The sequence below is a fragment of the Salvelinus alpinus genome, chromosome 21 (genome assembly GCF_045679555.1).
Source record: "Salvelinus alpinus chromosome 21, SLU_Salpinus.1, whole genome shotgun sequence".
Classification (NCBI taxonomy): Eukaryota; Metazoa; Chordata; class Actinopteri; order Salmoniformes; family Salmonidae; genus Salvelinus; species Salvelinus alpinus.
The window spans coordinates 29,962,649-29,976,103 of NC_092106.1; the positions used below are offsets into that span (position 1 = coordinate 29,962,649).

At 43.3% G+C, this 13,455-nt stretch overlaps 1 protein-coding gene across 1 annotated transcript; it reads right to left on the reverse strand.

The window, feature by feature from the left end:
- Positions 1-1,765: 1,765 nt before the first annotated feature.
- On the reverse strand, positions 1,766-11,824 carry LOC139548206 (cis-aconitate decarboxylase-like). The gene is made up of 6 exons (XM_071357716.1): positions 11,546-11,824; positions 9,835-9,892; positions 8,919-9,106; positions 8,036-8,128; positions 5,387-5,592; positions 1,766-4,489 (listed from the first exon to the last, which is right to left on the reverse strand). Exons 1-6 carry the CDS (start codon positions 11,561-11,563, stop codon positions 3,544-3,546), a joined length of 1,509 nt encoding a protein of 502 aa, XP_071213817.1. The 5' UTR covers positions 11,564-11,824; the 3' UTR covers positions 1,766-3,543.
- Positions 11,825-13,455: the final 1,631 nt, after the last annotated feature.

A 13,455-nucleotide genomic window follows, 5' to 3' on the forward strand; every position in this document is an offset into this window, starting at 1 on the left:
TACACAGGGACACTCAAAGTCAATCTTAAATGAATCATTGTTTTTTATTAGTTAACTGGAGAGATTCCAAGAAACTTGATGCACCATAGTGATTGTCTGTCAGGAGTTCTCCCGTCGTAGTCACATTAGTTTCCTTATACACAGACAAGTTATATTTGCATGATTTAGCTTATTCATTCAAAATTAATTCATCATTAACATTTATTTCATTCATGTGACCGCCCAATACCTCAGGAGGCTTCTTTTCTCTAAGCCAGTGGTGGGCAACTCCAGTCCTCGGGGTGCTGATTGGTGTCACACTTTTTATCCATCCCTAGCAAACACAGCTGATTAATCAAATTGCATTCTAAACTGAAGATCATGATTAGGTGATTATTGGAGTCAGGTGTGGTAGCTGGGGCTGGGGCAAAACTGTGAAACCAATCAGGCCCTCGAGGACTGGAATTGCCCACCCCTGCTCTAAGCTGAGACCTTGAAACGGAGATATCTTTCGTTCTCAAAACAAGGATCTGGGCGTACTGCCAAATTGCAGATACTGATAGTGAGGGTTCGTTCAATCAGTCACTTGCATGAACACAGAAAACGGTTATTAGAAAAGCACATGAATAGAACACAGAAATTGGTTTTTAGAAAAGCACAAAAACAAAAATTACCAATGTAAGCAAAATTGCTTCGGTATGAGGTAAGAGGAGGCAATTCCATGTAGTAATTTTTGGTTTATTGTCCCAGCTCCTGTTAGTGTTGTTGTCTATCAAATTGTATAGGCTTGCAGACCCGGCTCGAGGATAAGTGACTAAGGGGGCAGTTAAAATCAGTGAGGGGGCACAATTTTGTGGGGTTCTTGCATTGGAATTATATTGAATTCTGCTTATATCAAGCTATACCACAAATGTAAAGTTCAAGTGCTGAGTCTCCGAGACCATTAATTGAGTGCTTTTTAAGTGACAGGTTGGAGCGTACCCATGCCGCTCATGAGTACAGCAACAAGATGTCATATGGCACAATACACTTCTGATCAAATTCGACCCACGTAATCAATTAAGCTATGCCAGCCTGAACATGTTTCCAATATGTACTGTTCCATTTACAACCATGAAAACCAATAGGCTACCTGTCACATTCTGACCTTAGTTCTTTTGTTATTTCTTTGTTTTAGTATGGTCAGGGCGTGAGTTGGGTGGGTTATCTATGTTCGTTTTTCTATGTTGGTTTTTGCGTTTGGCCTGGTATGATTCTCAGAGGCAGGTGTCGTTAGTTGTCTCTGATTGAGAATCATACTTAGGTAGTCTTTTTCCACCTGTGTTTCGTGGGTGTTTATTTTCTGTGTCTGTGTGTTCCACACGGAACTGTTTCGGTTGGTTATTTCACGTGTCGTTTATTGTTTTGTTTCAGTGTTCGATTGTTTTAATAAAGAGCATGAACACGTACCACGCTGCGCATTGGTCCTCCGATCCTTACTACTCCTCATCTGAGGAAGACAGCCGTTACACTACCAAGAAAACCATAATAGAATGTATCGATTTCTATGTGGAAACATTGCAATATGCACACCCATTAAAGTGAGTAAAGTGAGCGCCAGTTTGTGCTCTCACTAGAATACAGTGTCCCAACCACAATAATATACTGGCCATTAGGATCTGAAATCAAGGATGAGCAAATAACATGTATATTTTTCCTTAGAAACTACAACCAGGAAAATTGAGTTGATAGTTGATAGTTGTTTTGCTACAGTGAGTTAAAAAAAGAGGAGAAAACAGGTGAGATGCAGAGTTTAACCTTTTTATTTAAATATGAAAGTATAGAATAAGAATAATACACTATTGATATAATATAAGACAGTTTAACTCCTCTCAAAATACAGAATAAGAAAATTAAGTTATATTCATATACATCTATAGCACAGCCATCCTTCAAATTAATTGTTTCCATTCTCCCAATCCACACAGAACGGTAGAGATACATTGTCAAGTAAACACAGTAAATACATAAATGGATGCAGTAAAAGGTACAGTACTTTATAATAATTTAGCTTTGATTGTTTAGATAATTTAATGTACAGTTAAAGTTAATGTAACGATGTTCGTCTGAGGAAGAAGGAGTAGACCAAAGCACAGCGTGGTACGTGTTCATGATGTTTATTATAACCTGAACACTGAAACAAAAAACAAAAGTGGAACAAAACACAAGTTCTGTCGGGTACTCATACAAAACAGAAAAGAACTACCCACAAAACCAACATGGAAAATGGCAACCTAAATAGGCTCCCCAATCAGAGACAACGAGAAACAGCTGTCTCTGATTGGAAACAATTCAGGCCACCATTAACCTACAATCCCCTAGACCATACCAAATCCTCATAGAAGACAAAACCCCTAGACAAGAAAAAACCCTAGACAAATACAAAAACTAAACAAACCACCCTTGTCACACCCTGACCTAACCAAAAAATAAAGAAAACAAATATAACTAAAGTCAGGGCGTGACAGTTAATCACCTATAGTCTCTCCCACCTCCCTCACATTGGAGGTAGATTCTTAATTTGAACTTAATTTAGCTTTAATCCTTTAAATTATTCAATGCAGTTAAATGTCTCTTCCCTCACATTGGAAGTAGATTCTTCATCATAACTTGTCTCACAGTAGAAAGTGATAAAATGCTACAAGCAAAGTCCCTTCATGACACCATAGTAAACAGCAGTGGTGGAAAAAGTACCCAATTGCCATACTTGAGTAAAAGTAAAGATACCTTAACAGAAAATGACTCAAGTGAAAGTGAAAGTCACCCAGTAAAATACTTATTGAGTAAAAGTCTAAAAGTATTTGATTTTAAATATACTTAAGTATCAAAAGTAAATGTAATTTAAAAAAGATATACCTTAAGTATAAAAAGTAATATTACTTTACTTCTAAAAGTAGTATTTTTTAAATTTACGGATAGTCAGGGGCACACTCCAACACTCAGACATCATTTACAAATGAAGCATTTGTGTTTCGTGAGTCCTCCAGATCAGAGGCAGTAGGGATGAGCAGGGCTGTTCCCTTAATAAGTGTGTGAATTGTACCATTTTCCTGTCCTTTTAAGCATTCAAAATGTAATGAGTACTTGTGATGAATGTAGTGAAATAAAATGAAAAGTTGTCAAAAATATAAATAGATACCCCCAAAAACTACTTCAGTAGTACTTTAAAGTATTTTTACTTAAGTACGTTACACCACTGGCAAACAGAACATCCAAGACCAACGTAAGTCATGCACACCTGAAGATGCAAGCTCATGGTCTGTATATGTGTATAGACACCTGATGTGAAATGCAAAAAGATCAGCTGGTCAGAAAAGAGTGCTGTGATGAGGTGTGTGTGTGTGTGTGTGTGTGTGTGTGTGTGTGTGTGTGTGTGTGTGTGTGTGTGTGTGTGTGTGTGTGTGTGTGTGTGTGTGTGTGTGTGTGTGTGTGTGTGTGTGTGTGTGTGTGTGTGTGTGTGTGTGTGTGTGTGTGTGTGTGTGAGAGTGTAGGTATGTGTGCACGTCTGTGGTGTGTGTGTGTGTTTCACTGCAGCTGTGCCAGTAGAGGAGAGCAGTCCTCCAGTCTGTCCAGTCCCTCTACAGCCTCAATCAGCCCCTCCACCTTTTCCCTGGGTAGGACCGCACCCGCGTTGCTACGGAACTTCTTCCTCAGGCTCTCATTGGTCAGCGGGTTGCGCCAGTGACCATAGAAAGTATCACAGCGTCCCTTCAGCACATCCCCACCCACCAGCGTCACCTGCACCTCGCCATACATGCGGTCGAAGTTAGCCGGGTTGTCTTGGGGATGCTCAACGCGGACACGCCCCAGCAAGGCCAGCAGGTCAGGTCGCTGTAGTGCCTCCTGTGAGAATGAGAACACGGTGACCTCCCCGTCCAGCAGGGCAGAGCAGGCATTGAACTGGAAGGAGTGTCTGGCCTGGTGCTCTGACTCCGGGAATGGACGGTTAATGTACTTGGAGTGGGGAACCCTCAGCAAGATGTCCTGGACCAGACCTACGACCTGTGACCCTTGCCCCATCCCCTGTGACCCCAGCTCCTCCAGCAGTAGCTTGTGCACTGAGGCAGCAGCGTCGGCCACCCAGTGCATCCCCAGGTGGGCCGGGAACCTCTTGAACCCCATGTCCTGGTCTTCCAGTAGGAACCGCAACCCCGCATCCTCTGGAGAGGTCAAAGGTTGTGGGGCGTAGTCCTCGTAGAAGGCGCTGAACCCCGCGACACCGGCGGTGTCATCCAGGACCCTGGGCGAGGCCTCCAGTCCTATTGAGGACAGCAGAGCCGCCTCCAGCCCCAGCCGCGCAGCGTTTCCGATGTGGAGGGGTTTAGACTGGGTGGCCGCGTTCGCCATGGGGGCTCCTGATAGGCTGGCAGCGATGGCCAGGGCGTGGCTACACTGAGAGCGTTCCAGAGAGAGGAGGCGGGCGCAGGCTGCAGCACTACCCAGAGTACCCACGACGGTAGGGGGGTGGAATCTGGAGGGAGGGGTGTGGAGAGGGTGTGGAGGGAGGGAGGGGGGTGGAGGGAGGGAGGGAGGGGGGGACAGAGAGATCAGATGTTTTGGAGGCACATGTCTATTTTAGTAGCAGCCTAATTGAGTAATCTTGAGTAAAGTGTCTGTCTCAATCTTTATTAAATGATTGCTGGGCCAGTGAGTACAAGTGTCTGTCTAGCAGGTTGACGTTTATTGTCATGGATCTTGTCCTGGAGGCCTATCTAAGATATCTTAGATAGGCCTATCTATCAGTTATCTGAGCGCTTTCCTCTTAGATAGGCCAGTTGCAAAATCAAAATTGGCTATATTCATGAAAACAAATATTAGCTTTTTGGTCTTAATTTAACGTTAGAGTTAGCCAATAGGGATAGCAGTGTGGTTAAGGTTACAGTTAGGTTTCAAATCTGATTGTATGACTTTGTGCCTGTGCCAAATAGTGACCACTCTGCAGAGCTGACTCCAGAACAAGATTCCTGATCAGAAATGCTAACCTGCATTTGTCTAAAGTAAGGACAGGTGTCTGTCTAGTGCAGAATGGAATACTACTGGACAGGACAGCCATCTGGTCTATACAGTTTAGGTCTGCATAGGGAGGAGAGGCTGAGAGTCTGTTTTAGCGGTATTGAGGGATTTAACAAATGATAAGTAATTTCACCGCATTCTCACAGTGTAAACACAGTAGAATGGCTGTAATGGTGTTTAAACACCTATGTCTGACGGAATCCACCTGTTAAACTAAACGAATTAGACTAGCCACTGAGCTTCTCCTATCCCAGAGACAGGCTGGTAGAATACCACACAAACAGACCTGTAGGCATTGAGAATACTTTATTTTACAGCCCCATAGAGAGCACCAGAGTAATGGTCCAGTTCTCACCTCTTGGGGATGTTCTGAGCCTCGTTGGAGAACCTCATCAGGCGTCCCTGGACCTCTATCCCAACGTTGAAGGCCAACAGGAAGTCCTGCCCACTAGGCTTTCTGTTGTTGGGCAGCATATCGCTGACCGCCAGTAGGGCAGGAAGGACCGCCCCCGACGGGTGAGTAGCAGGGTGCCAGGTGTCGTCAAAGTCCATGGAGTGGGTCTGTACAGGACAACCGACACGCAACAGGCACACAATAGACACAGTTAGCCCAGACACAACAGACAACTACAGTTATCTTGGACAACAGACAGACAATGGAGACAGACAATGGAAAGACCACAGTTATTATCAGACTCATTGCTTTAATGATTCAAATTTTATTTTAATTACAAAACCAAGGAAGGTGGGTGTACACAGTTAGTTTACCACATGAGACAATAAATAGTGACAAATACTGACAATTATATGTGAGTTGCTGGATGTTTTTATGTCATGCTGGATACTCTGACTTTATGACCTGTCTGTCTCTGTCTCTGTCTCTGTCTCTGTCTCTGTCTCTGTCTCTGTCTCTGTCTCTGTCTCTGTCTATCTGTCTGTCTGTCTGTCTGTCTGTCTGTCTGTCTGTCTGTCTGTCTGTCTGTCTGTCTGTCGTAATGGGAGCCCTATAGTGTCCACATATATCTCTCTGTTCTCTGCCTCTCCCTCTCTGTTAACAATAATGTACTAACCCTAGCCAGCAATGATCTAGTGTAAAAACTGTAGCAGACATTGTCCAGCATGCCTAGGCCTCTATCTGTGCACATATCTGGATCTGCCCATCCTCCCTTCATATTCATATTGAGACCTGTCTATCTGTCTGTTTAAGTTCTTATGGCTGAAGGGGCAGTATTGAGTAGCTTGGATGAAAGGTGCACAGAGGTGCCCAGAGTAAACGGCCTGCTCCTATGTCATAGTTGCTAATATATGCATATTATTATTAGTATTGGATAGAAAACACTCTGAAGCTTCTAAAACTGTTTGAATTATGTCTGTGAGTATAACAGAACTCATATGGCAGGCAAAAACCTGAGAAGTTCCACTTCCTGTTTGGATATTTTCTGGGGGTGCCAGATTTTCAACCAAGCTCTCATTGAAAATACAGAGAGATATGGATGAGTTTTCACCTCCTACGGCTTCCACTAGATGTCAAAAGTCAATAGAACTTTGTCTGATGACTCCAATGTGAATTGGGGCCGAAGGAGACAGGAATGAGTAATCACTTCCATGAGGTGCCCACGCATTGAACTGGCGCGTTCACGTGAGAGTGAGCTTCGTTCCATCGGTCAATTGAAGTCGATGTAATTCTCCGGTTGGAACTCCGGTTGGAACGTTATTCAAGATGTATGTTAACAACATTCTAAAGATTGATTCAGTACATCGTTTGACATGTTTCTACTGACTGTAACGGAACTTTTGGACATTTCGTCACGTTATAGTGGACGCGCTTTGAGACTTTGGTTAGGGCGTTTGGTAAACAATTCGAAAGTAGCTAATTGGACATAAATAACGGACATTATCGAACAAATCAAGCATTTATTGTGGACCTGGGATTCCTAGGATTGCATTCTGATGAAGTTCATCAAAGGTAAGGAAACATTTATCATGTATTTTCTGGTTTCTGTTGACTCCAACATGGCGGCTAATTTGACTATTGTTCTGAGCTCCGTCTCAGATTATTGCATGGTTTATTTTTTCGTAAAGTTTTTTTGAAATCTGACACAGCGGTTGCATTAAGGAGAGGTATATCTATAATTCCATGTGTATTATCATCTACATTTATGATGAGTATTTCTGTTGAAACGATGTGGCTATTCAAAATCATTTGATGTTTTTGCAACTAGTGAATCTAACGCGCCAATGTAAACTCAGATTTTTTTATATAAATATGAACTTTATCAAACAAAACATGCATGTATTGTGTAACATGAAGTCCTATGAGTGTCATCTGATGAAGATAATCAAAGGTTAGTGATTAATTTTATCTATATTTCTGGTTTTTGTGAAAGCTATCTTTCGCTGGAAAAATGGCTGTGCTTATTGTGGTTTTGTGGTGACCTAACATAATCGTTTGTAGTGCTTTCGCTGAAAAGCCTATTTGAAATCGGACACTTTGGTGGGATTAACAACAAGATTACCTTTAAAATGATATAAGACACATGAATGTCTGAGGAATTTTAATTATGAGATTTCTGTTTTTTGAATTTGGCGCCCTGCACTGTCACTGGCTGCTGTCATATCGATCCCGGTGACGGGATTGCAGCCATAAGAAGTTTTAACTCTAACCCACAAACAGAAGGTGAAGGTTGAGGGTTTCCTTTTTCCAGGTTGTGTGACTGAATGACTATGGTGGTGATGTGGTATAAGACCGAAGCCATATTGTGGCAAGAACAGCTCAAATAAGCAACAGGAACAACATTCCATCACTACTTTAAGACATGAAGGTATCTGTGGTACACGAGCAATGGACATTAGACCGGTGGAAATCTGTACTTTGGTCTGATGAGTCAACATTTGAGATTTTTGGATCCTACCACTGTCTCTCCGCTACAGTGTCTATGCTCTTCTACCTCACATATATCTACACTCATGTCTATGCAGAACTACTGTAGATGTATCTACTCACGGCCACTCCGTTGACGAAGGCAGCAAGGGTTGGGGAGAGTCTGGTTCCTCTGCGTCCGTAAACAGAACTGACGTCATCGGGAGCAAACATGTGCTGCAGGACACAGGGAGACAGTAGGGAGAGGTAGAGAGAAAGAACAGATGGACAACATAACTGTTAAGACAACCTGTTGTTCTCCTCTTCCTAACAACACTGTGTCCATATCACGCTGTGTTTCCACACAGCTACACATGAACTTAATCACCATGGGGACTGTGAGTGACCAATCTTTACAGAGTACATTCCTTCATTCCTGTCCTGAATAAGTGATGACAGAGTGTCTGCCTCTAACAGTTATGTAGTCTGTCAACTGTCTCTGTCTAACCTTAACCCTAGCTCCAGTGACTGTGTGTTGTCTGCAGGCTGCCTCTTACGCACTGTTACAACACTGGGCTGGACTCATAGAGCTGTCAGTAAGGGAAAAGCCCTTGCCTCGTCACGTTGTGTCCTCTCCTTCATCTGCACTGATGTGCCAACTTGGTAGATTGACATTACTACAAGCTATCTGCTTTCACATCAGTTAGGGGTAGGGTGAAGGGTGAAGGGAAAGAGACGAGGAGAAAAGGAAGCTGAAAGATGCTGGTTCAAGTCCCGGGCGACACAACAACTGAAAAAGCAGCTGAGAAGCTGCTCGTCTCTGAGCCCATACACCATCGCCTGCCGTTGGGCTCTTGAGCAAGGCACTTAACCCCCCACAGTTGCTCTGCATCCAGGGGCGCTCTGTGCGGCTGACCCTGTGCCTCTCAACGTGTGTGCGTGTGTATATCTAGGGGTGTTGGGAAAGGCAGAAGACAAGTTTCTGTTGTAACCAATGAACAATAAAGTATTCATTATATTATCTCACCTGACAGTGTTGTAGGGCCAGCTGGAAGACGTGTGTGGTGCTGCCCAGTAGTCCCACTCCGATGGAGTCCAGAACCATCCTCTTGCTACGGTGGAGCAGGGTGGGGGTCAGGTGGTGGGGCTGGACACCCTGGATGAACTGTCCAAAACTGTCCGTCACACTGTCCTCTGAGGCTGGACACTGTATAACTGGAAGGAAGGAGGAGAGCAGGGGGATGGGAGGAAATGAAGAGTGATGAGGAGGATGACGAGGAGAGAAGGAGGAGGAGGGTGGTGAGAGGTGAGGGAGGAGAGTTGGAAAGGGGCAGGAAGAAAGGGGGAGAGGAGGTGGAGGGAGGGAAAGAGGGAGAGGTGTTTAAGAGGACGAGGAGAGGGGAGAAGAAGGGAGACGAGGACAGGAATGTTTTAAACCTCCCCAGTATGTTCTAAGCTCAGTTTATTCACGTCTGAACTGAGACGGAGAAACAGAGGAGAGTCAGAGAACCAACACAGACAGCCTATGTCAATGTAGGTCTATGTAGCCTAGGTCTATGTACAGTATAGACCTGACCAACACATCCTGTATGAATAGAACAGAACAGACCAATATTTACTAATGTCAAACATAAGCTACTATCAAACATGAGCTTTCTCATATCCAAGCCAGAAAGAAACACTTAGCTAACGTGTGTGTGTGTGTGTGTGTGTGTGTGTGTGTGTGTGTGTGTGTGTGTGTGTGTGTGTGTGTGTGTGTGTGTGTGTGTGTGTGTGTGTGTGTGTGTGTGTGTGTGTGTGTGTGTGTGTGTGTGTGTGTGTGTGTGTGTGTGTGTGTGTGTGTGTGTGTGTGTGTGTTGATATTGTGATAAAGGAAAATCCTAACACAGGATGGAGACAGCAGAGAGTACCCAGTACAGAGTAGAGTGCTGAGCAGAGCTTACTGTCTAGGGCAGACTGGTGGAGTCCTCTCAGTGTAGCAGACATGGGTCTGAAGGATCTCTGACAAACACACAAACAGACAGACAGCAGTATGTCAGTAATACAGTCCTGACAGACGGATAGAGAGAAAGAATGAACATAAAACTTTCAGTTTGTTTATTTTCAGTTTAACACTTCTTTGGGATAGGGGGTGGATGAAAAGCGTGCCCAAAGTAAACTGCCTGCTACTCAGGCCCAGGAACTAGGATATGCATATAATTGGTAGATTTGGATAGAAAACACTCTAAAGTCTCTAAAACTGTTAAAAATAATGTCTGTGAATATAACAGAACTGAAATGGCAGGCAAAACCCAGAGGACAAACCATCGCAAAAAAATTAAAATCATCCTACCACTGATTTCAATGGCTGGCACTTTATAATAGGGCGAAATCGTCCCCCCGATTGCAGTTCCTAGGGCTTCCACTAGATGTCAACAGTCTTTGGAAAGAGTTTCAGGCTGGTTTTTAGAAAAATTAGGGAGAAGTTGTAGTTTTTCTAAGTGTTTCCCATTCTGGCTCTCCGGTAAAGACAATAACGATTCTCCGTCTTAAATTGTATTGTTTATTTGCGTATTAGGGTACCTAAGGATTGATTATAAACATTGATTGACTTGTTTGGATAAGTTTATTGGTAACGTTTGGGATTAATTTTGTACGCATTTTGGAAGAGGGAAACCGAGTGGATTATTGACTGAAGCGCACCATCTAAACTGAGTTTTTATTGATATAAAAAAGGACTTTATCGAACAAAAGGACCATTTGTAATGTAACTGGGACCTTTTGGAGTGCCAACAGAAGAAGATCTTCAAAGGTAAGGCATATATTATATCGCTATTTCTGACTTTTGTGTCGCAACTCCCTGGTTGAAAATGATTGTTATGCATTTGTGTGCTGGACGCTGTCCTCAGATAATCGCATGGTTTGCTTTCGCCGTAAAGCCTTTTTGAAATCTGACACCTTGGCTGGATTAACAACAAGTTAAGCTATATTTTGATGTATTGCACTTGTGATTTCATGAACGTTTAATATTTATAGTAATTTAATTTGAATTTCGCGCTCTGCAATTTCACCACCTGTGTGTTATTTGACACTTCAGATAAAGAGACGAGTACTGACCCAAACAGTGTTCGATTGGTGAGCTATGTGTAGCCAGGTGTGGCGTGAGTCATTAAAACAGAATACCTCATGACTACATCAAATTATTTTTAAAAACATCTGATCGTATAAGATGATAAAGCTTGAGTCTTGAAGTATTCACCATACAAATCACAGACAGACAGACGGACGGACGGACGGACGGACGGACACAGACAGACAGACAGACAGACAGACAGACAGACAGACAGACAGACAGACAGACAGACAGACAGACAGACAGACAGACAGACAGACAGACAGACAACTTTATTCTCTCTCGGCTTCTAACCCCACACACTGACGGTCAGTGGAATAGAGAGAGACCCACATATATCAATGTATGATGAATCAGTTAATGCATGGTGTCCATATAGCTCATATTACAGCCACACACATCACCAACAGTCAACAACATATTTTCTAGGTCTCTAACCAGACACACTGACAGGGAATGAGATAGAGATAAATATCAATCATTTCATATCATTCTCATATAGGTTATATGCATGGTGAGTGACCATAGTGACTGGTGCTTACCTGTACTTTGAAGAGCATGTCTGTCTGTCTGTTGTCACTCTCTCTGTGGTTAAATTCTTCCCTCGTTGTTTGACTGTCTGTCCTCTGTTTTGTCGTTTTGGGCTCTTCTCTCTGTTTGTCCTCCTTCTCTCAATTCTTCTTTCTGTTCCTCGTAGATCTGTTGGTGAGATGGCGGGACAGATGAATGGATGGAGGAAGAGTATGTGGAGGAGAGGAGGCAGGTTATCTCTCAGGTGAAGTCTGTCAGTCTTTTATACTCCAGAGTGACAAAGATCCCCGATACTGGGCAGGGAGAGGGAGGGAGTGGGACAGAGGGTGGGGGGCGACAGAGACAGTCAGGGAAGGGCAGGGAGAGGGACTGAGAGGGGCAGGGGGGGGGGGCAGATAAGGGTGGGAGGGGCATACAGGGGAACAGAGAGTGGCAGGAAATTCCACAAACAAGAACCTCTACTCCAATAACACGCTGGGATTTTCCCTCACCATCATCATCAGCATCAGGAGGAAGGCATTTCCTTCTTAGGTAAGGTGTGATGTTATACTCCAGAGAGGCAAAGATCCCTGATACTGGACAGAGAGGGGCAGGGGGATCATTCCACCATTTCGGTGCCTTATGAGATGTGTAACTTGGTGGGGCAAAATAATTATGTCATAAAGAGCACATGTTGAACCTAATAAAAACAAGTTTTCCCATCTCAAGAGCTTAAATTTAAAAAATACTATAGTAAGTGCCTATTAAGTGTCAAAAAAAGTAACAGGGTTGACGATTTCACCTTAAATCAGCCATAAATTCCCTTGTGACAGTGGGATGGAAGCTTGTGTGCAACAGGGAGGGGCAATTGAATGCAACTTTTAAAAAAAGTGAATTGTTTAAACATGTCTAGCCTGTTTATCTATGGATAACAGAGTTGACGTGTTATGCTCCACCCAGCCAGTTTTTCACCACAAAATGGTCAAAAAGAGTAGAACCAGTCCACCTGCTTTTACACTGTGATTTGACTACTCTATCCAAGTAGCAGTCAGACGTCTTTGTCTTTGTCCTGTCGTGTCCCTTGTATATATATTTTTACATATTTTTCTTCGCATATCTTTTTAAAATATTTTCCTAAACCTCAACTTCTAAATACTCTCCTGCAACCCGCCTCACCCAATGTGGTGTGGATCTGCTTTTTTTCTAAAGTAATTCTATTTACTTCGGGTCTGGAATCCCTCAACTGAAGCTAGCCAGCTAACTACCTACCAGCTATCAGTTAGCAAACCATTGCTAGCGGTCATTAGCTAACCTTCAGCTCGGAAAGCTCTCGCCAGTTCGAACAACGTGACTCAAACCAGAGCATAACGGACCTATTATTCTTTTTTATGACATTTTCCCCCTTATCCCCGGATTCCTTCCGCAAACTCTGAACATTTTCAGACGAGCTTCAATGCCATACAACTCTCCTTCCGTGGCCTCCAACTGCTCTTAAATGCAAGTAAAACTAAATGCATGCTCTTCAACCGATCACTGCCCGCACCTGATCGCCCGTCCAGCATCACTACTCTGGACGGCTCTGACTTAGAATACATGGACAACTACAAATACCTAGGTGTCTGGTTAGACTGTAAACTTTCCTTCCAGACTCACATTAAGCATCTCCAATCCAAAATTAAATCTAGAATCGGCTTTCTATAACGCAACAAAGCATCCTTCACTCATGCTGCCAAACATACCCTCGTAAAACTGACCATCCTATTGATCCTCGACTTCGGTCATGTCATCTATAAAATAGCCTCCAACACTCTACTCAACAAACTGGATGCAGTCTATCACAGTGCCTTCCGTTTTGTCACCAAAGCCCCATACACTACCCACTACTCTTAAAATGAGGGCTAGGTTTATTAGCATTTTTTTAACCTTTATTTCACTAATCTTC